This window comes from Lacerta agilis, chromosome 9 (genome assembly GCF_009819535.1).
Source record: "Lacerta agilis isolate rLacAgi1 chromosome 9, rLacAgi1.pri, whole genome shotgun sequence".
Taxonomy (NCBI): Eukaryota; Metazoa; Chordata; class Lepidosauria; order Squamata; family Lacertidae; genus Lacerta; species Lacerta agilis.
Genome location: NC_046320.1, coordinates 64,208,802 through 64,215,447, shown reverse-complemented (window position 1 = coordinate 64,215,447; position 6,646 = coordinate 64,208,802). Strand labels below are relative to the sequence as shown.

The 6,646-nt window shown below is 46.2% G+C and overlaps 1 protein-coding gene across 1 annotated transcript; it reads right to left on the bottom strand.

The window, feature by feature from the left end:
• Window positions 1-694: 694 nt before the first annotated feature.
• On the bottom strand, window positions 695-6,327 carry LOC117053062 (16 kDa beta-galactoside-binding lectin-like). The gene is made up of 4 exons (XM_033160549.1): window positions 6,148-6,327; window positions 4,434-4,513; window positions 2,786-2,957; window positions 695-879 (listed from the first exon to the last, which is right to left on the bottom strand). The coding sequence occupies exons 1-4, from the start codon at window positions 6,154-6,156 to the stop codon at window positions 715-717; spliced, it is 426 nt and encodes a 141-aa protein (XP_033016440.1). The 5' UTR covers window positions 6,157-6,327; the 3' UTR covers window positions 695-714.
• Between the last annotated feature and the right edge of the window lie 319 nt (window positions 6,328-6,646).

The following is a 6,646-nucleotide window of genomic DNA, read 5'->3' as shown; positions in this document are numbered from 1 at the left end:
TGGGCCTGTCCACCATCCCTCAGACCATTGGTTGGCCAGACTATTTTTTGGGGGGGGGGGGATGAATGAATTCCTATGCCCCACAAATAACCCAGAGATGCATTTTAAATAAAAGCACACATTCTACTCATGTAAAAACACGCTGATTCCTGGACCACCCATGGGCCAGATTGAGAAGCCGATTGGGCCTTAGGTTGTCTTATCTGACCCTTGGAAGTATGCCCAGGCCACAACCCTCACCAACCTATCAGATGTCAAGGAAAAAAGCAACTATCTTACTTTTAAAAGACATCTGAAGGCAACCCTGTTTAGGGAAGTTTTCAATGCTTAATGCTGTATTGTGTTTTTAATATTCGGTTGGAAGGCGCCCAGAGTGGCTGGGGAAACCCAGCCAGATGGGCGGGGTATAAATAATTATAATTATAATTATTAACCCTGCTCTGTATTCCATGAGTTTTGCCTGGCTTCAATGTTTCCTTGAAATCTGACCATTCCTCTTGGTGGCCTGGATGGAGGACCAGAGATGGCTGGGTGAGTGTGCAGAGAAACCTGAAAGGTGACATTCACATGCGTTGCTCCGCCCCCTTTGGCCTCTCACCCAATCAACTGCTCCCACATGGCGGCCCTCTGGAGGTTGTCTGAAAAACGGTTCACCATTCCCACTCTAAAATCAAAGCATGCAATGCGGCCTTTCTTTGAATAACACAATTGAATTTATTCATCCACACGACGAGGGGGGACAAGTTTGAGGACTCTGAGGTTAATGTCTCCTTGCACTGCTATATAGCTGATGACATCCAGGCCTAGCTGGTTGGGGAAGGCGAATTCATGGCCCTCTGCCAAGACTTTTATCTCCGAAGAAAGAAAGGTGAAGGAGATCTAAAAGAAGCAGGAGGAGGAACACAAAACACTCTTTACAAAACCTGATGGCATTTGAAAACTTCTAGCAAAATGACAGTCATTCTAGAGACGTGGCAACTTGACCATTAAGTGTCCAGGTCTTGTGCAAGAGCATCATGAGCTGATTCGGTCCCAGGGCTCTTCATGGTGGGCAAGTTTGTGCCCTTCCAAAGCCCAAGAGCCAGACTTGTCTTAACTCTACATGTTAACACCACCCATTAAAAGACTGTGCAGCTGTACCTTCGGTCTCAAACGCCTTGGCTCCCAAACAAATCGGCTCCCAAACGATCGAAACCAGGAAGTGAGTGTTCCGGTTTTTGAACGATTTTCAGAAGCCAAACATCTAGCGCAGTTTCTGATTGGCTGCAAAATGCCCCTGCAGCCAATCAGAAGCTGCGTCTTGGTTTTCGAACCTTTCTGGGAGTCGAACAGCCTTTCGGAATGCATTCTGTTCGAGAACCAAGGTACGACTGTACTGAGGCCGTATTTCAACACTTATCCACACAGAGCCAAAGATAGGCTCTTAACCCAGAATAACATTGGGGGACAGGTATCCCTATATGAATGTGAACCTGGTTAGTAGCTTGTTACAAAAAAGGGGTCTCCAGGGGTCTTAAGTAAGTTTAATTATCATGAGCACAGGCAAATGTACAATATGATAAAAACATTAGATTCAATAAAATTTGCTAAGCAGTCCTAAAGATTGGGTTGCACCTGGGCCCCACAAAATGCCAGCTAAGGCCTTTGAATGTCAGAGACACAACTGGAAAAAAGCCCTCTCTCCTCACCAAAGAAAGGTCTCCAATGAAGAGCTAAGGGTTCAGGTAAGCTCTGTGTTGCAATTCTAGCTAGATTAAAGGTAAAGGTAAAGATACCCCCGACTGTTAGGTCCAGTCGCAGACGACTCTGGGGTTGCGGCGCTCATCTTGCTCTATATGCCGAGGGAGCCGGCATTTGTCCACAGACAGCTTCCGGGTCATGTGGCCAGCATGACTAAGCCGCTTCTGGCAAACCAGAGCAGCGCACGGAAACACCGTTTACCTTCCCGCCAGAGCGGTACCTATTTATCTACTTGCACTTGATGTGCTTTCGAACTACTAGGTGGTCAGGAGCTGGGACTGAACAACGGGAACTCACCCCGTCACAGGGATTCGAACCACCGACCTTCTGATCGGCAAGCCCTTAGGCTCTGTGGTTTAGACCACAGCGCCACCCACGTCCCTATTCTAGCTAGATTAGGGGCCATAATAGCCAAGTTATAGGTGGGTAGCCGTGTTGGCCTGCCGTAGTCAAAACAAAATAATAAATCCTTCCAGTAGCACCTTAGAGACCGACTAAGTTTGTTATTGGTATGAGCTTTCGTGCGCATGCACGATTTTTAAAATTTTATTTTATTTTATTTTATTGTTTTGTTTCATAATAGCCAATGTATTGTTAGGGCAGCTGGCAAGATGGCCTAGGAGGGTTGGTTGACTCGGTGTGAACTTGTGAATTTAGCACCAACCTCATCTTAGAATCATAGAATCATAGAGTTGGAAGAGACCACAAGGGCCATCCAGTCCAACCCCCTGCCAAGCAGGTCCCATCAGCCTGAGACAACACATGACAAGTCCCATCAGCCTGAGACAACACATCAGGAAGGCACCAGCTTGGCTAAGAAGGCAAGATCTTAGAAGAAGGCACACAGTGGAGTTCCAGTTGTCCTGCACATAGGGACTCTAAGTCATGCCTGACCACTGGGCAAGCTGGCTGGGGCTGATGGGAGTTTGGAGTGCAATGTCACCTGGAGGACCACAAGTTCACACACACACCCTAGCGTACCTCCACCATAATGGAACCAGGGCTTGCAGAGAAACCACCCACCCCACTTCTGCTAAGTCCTCACCTTGAATTTGCCGCCTTGCTCAAAAGGGAAGAAGTTCAGTCTCTCCTCTGCTCCCCACTTCCCCAACTTCTTGAAATTGCAGACAATGACGTTCACATCGGTCTGGTAGTTAAAACGGGGGTTGAAGTGAAGGATGACATTTTCACAGTCTTGGCCCAGATTCACAACAAAGCTTGGCGAGGATAAGAGATACGAAGCAAGGATACAGAGTGAAACCAACAGAGCAACTAGTACCAGGCATTGGTATATGGGCTATGCAGCTAGGATGTCTTCAGCCCATAGGTTTTGTGAAAACTCTTAACTTTAAAAGCAAGGTTCTGGATTGCAGAGAATAATGAAGTCTTTGTCTGCCTGGAGCTGAATGTACATCGTAGGTAGGCAAACTAAGGCCCGGGGGCCAGATCCGGCCCAATCGCCTTCTAAATCCGGCCCACGGACGGTCCGGGAATCAGCGTGTTTTTACATGAGCAGAATGTGTGCTTTTATTTAAAATGCATCTCTGGGTTATTTGTGGGGCCTGCCTGGTGTTTTTACATGATTGGAATACATGCTTTGATTTAAAATGCATCTCTGGGTTATTTGTGGGGCATAGGAATTAGTTCATTTCCCCCCCCCTCAAAATATAGTCCGGCCCCCCACAAGGTCTGAGGGACAGTGGACTGGCCCCCTGCTGAAAAAGTTTGCTGACCCTGGTGTATATTGATGGGGTGGCAAGATAGAGCCCACTCTCTGCTTGCTGTGCCTTCCTTCTGCGTAGCTTTTAAGTTAATTAACTCGTGCCAACCCCCCCACCAACCCTACATTCACCCTTAAATAGCTTCTTATAGAATTGTAGAGTTGGGAAGGGACCCCAAGGATCATCTAGTCCAACCCGCTGCAATGCAGGAACTCACAACAACCTTGCAATGTAGGATGGCATTCTTATCCCTCTACTGCAGATGTGGGCTAACAACTTGCATAAAGGGACTGAGCAGGGTAAGCAGAGCCTCGAGAAACAATGGTCAAGGATGTTCCCCATCTGCACATGTTTTGAAGGATTGGCAGATCAGCAGACCCAACTGTAATTTGTTGGTTAAAGAGCATCTTTCCTCAACCTGGCGCCCTTCAGATGTTTGTGACAAGCCCCAGCCAGCATACGCAGCAGTCAGGGGTGATGGGGTTTCAGTTCTGGAGGGCACTAGTTTGGGGCAGCCTGATCCAAAGGGTAGGAACGAAACCAATGAGTTCAGATTGCAAGACGGAGGGTTTCATGTTCACAACAGCACATCAGGGAGGGGAATTAACCTTTTCCAGGTCAACGCAACATGCCAGAGGCAAATGCTGGTTGCAATTTTTACCTTTGTACAGTAAGATAATTTCTATACACGTTGTCGTACGTGCCCCTCTTCATCCAAGCAAGAGGCATATGGGAGTTCAAGGACACATTCCAGCCAGGCCAAAATACTTAGGAAGGCTGTGGAGCAGGGCCAGGGAAATGTGGAGTCCGAGACAGTTCTGAGGGCCAGAGACAAAGATGGAGGGCCGCATTCTGCCCCAAGGCTGAGGTTCCTCAGCACTGCAGTCCTGACGGCAAGAGCCGACAGCCGGTGGAACAAGCTGCCTTGTCTTGGCGTGTCCTGGGAACACGCTTCCTGCCTTCTCGGCTTACCTTCTGGCATCTTGCCAGCACCTCCCATTCACTACAATCGTGTCTCCGTGTTCAAGTTGAAGGTGGGTAGCAATCAGCTTCTACGGCAGGGGAAACCGGACAGATTTTCAGCCACAGCCATATACCATGGTGAGATTTAGGAGAGACAGAGAGGGGAGAGGGGAAATTTAGTGATGTTACAATCTTTGGCCAGGAAACAAACTGGGCCCATGGGTCATGGATGGAGAAGACTTTCTAACTGCTACAAGACAGCACCAAAGGATGCAGCCAGCAACAAACAGATAGACAAGAGCATAGGTAATATCTCATTTGTCTCAGGGAGGGGCAGAGCAGGGTAAACTACATTAAAGTTTCCTACAATTAAGCAGTATATAAATTTTATGAAATAATAATTTTAAAAATGGCTTCACTCACTGGTTAAAAACAGTTACAGGTGGGTAGCCGTGTTGGTCTGCCATAGTCGAAACAAAATAGGAAATTCTTTGTATCTGAAGAAGTGTGCATGCACACGAAAGCTCATACCAAGAACAAACTCAGTTGGTCTCTAAGGTGCTACTGGAAAGAATTTCCTATTTTGTTTTGGTTAAAAACACTGCAAGGCAGCGGGAGCCAGGCTAACATTACCTCACAGCAGAGGTGTAGGAAGGTCAGGTGGTACCCGGTGCGGAAAATTTCTTGTCACCCGCCCACTTAATTCCCCCCCCTGCAAAAATGGTTTTACGTTATTTCATATTTTCTTACAAAGGAATAATAACAAGTAATAATAATAATGAACTTTTATTTATATCCCGCCCTCCCCGGCCGAAGTCGGGCTCAGGGTGGCTAACATCAGATACATAACATTGGTAATAAAATCAAACAATAATTAAATTACCTCCTAAAAACATTTCAGAATCAAATTAAAGTCTAATTAGATGGCTTTCCACAGGGTTAGGGTTGGGAACAGTAAGTACTCCACTGAACTGAAATTTCAGCCTTCACGACATAGGAAAACAGCCAAGTAAACAGTTATTTTGGTGGAGGAGGGTCAAGATATTAACCGATATGTATGAAATTTCATATATAGCTATGTAATCCCTAGTATAGTAAGATAAGACCTTTGGAGCAGGCATTTTTTTAAAGAAGTTTTTTATGAACCGCCCTAGTAGGGCAGTAATTGTTCCTTGATAATTTGCCATCCCCTCCATTATGGAACTTGGGGCGGATCGCCCCTACGCCCCCCCCCCCATGCTACGCCCCTGCCTCACAGAACTTGCTTAGAAGGGTACCTGCACCTTTTACTCTATAACTTTCCTTCTAGTGGGTTAGAGATTTCTGTTTTTAAAATAGAAGCATGAAGAACTACTTTTGCACACCTCCATCCCCTAAAATCACATTATACTTGCTTCTCCCACAGTTAAACCTTTGTTTGTAAGCTCTGTGGGACCCATCTTTTCATTTGTGCTGGGAATCACCATGCATTTTGATAAAACGGCCTCGTCATTAACAGAGGAAAGCCCCACTGACAAAACACGCACAAAAAAGAATTTAGTAAGAAACCAGAAACAAGAAGACGGGGAAGGCTACAAGTGCCACGCATCAATTTTTTCCTAGCTGATAACTCATTCCCAAGCTGATATGTTTCCAGCCCTGTTCAGTGCCTGTTGCTTGTATTACCACCTCAATACCAACAGTCTCCTAGTCTTACAGCAGCAACAGAGAACCCGGGACTCACCGTCTCCATGATACAATCTCACTAGAGTCCAGCAAGTAAGCAATCCTTTCTTCCCTCCACTCTCTGAGATTCAACAAATCAAGCCACTTCCAGCTGCTTTTTAAAAGGTTTCAGCAAAGACTCCCTAGCTGCCCTTAAATATCTGGGGAAACTGCATCACATGACAAAAAGGTTGCAAAAATGCAAGGAGGGGGGGAAACCACTCAGTGGGGTGGGAAGCTAGCAGCTTTCAAATGAATGGGAACACTAATAGTAAACTCAAACAGCTGATGCTACTTCTTAATGTGCTTGGGCTCCTTGAAATATTTGGTGATTGCTTCTTTTATTTGATTTGGATTTTGGAAAGCAGTACAACCAGCAAAGGCCGGCCGCCCAATTAAATTACAGTAGATTTAGATGTAAATTGCTTTGATAGGCCTGCAGCAGCGAAGTGCTCCTGATTGGTGGTGGTGGAAGCTGGTTCTCTGCTGTAAACTTTTAATTTCAGCAGGCGTTTCTG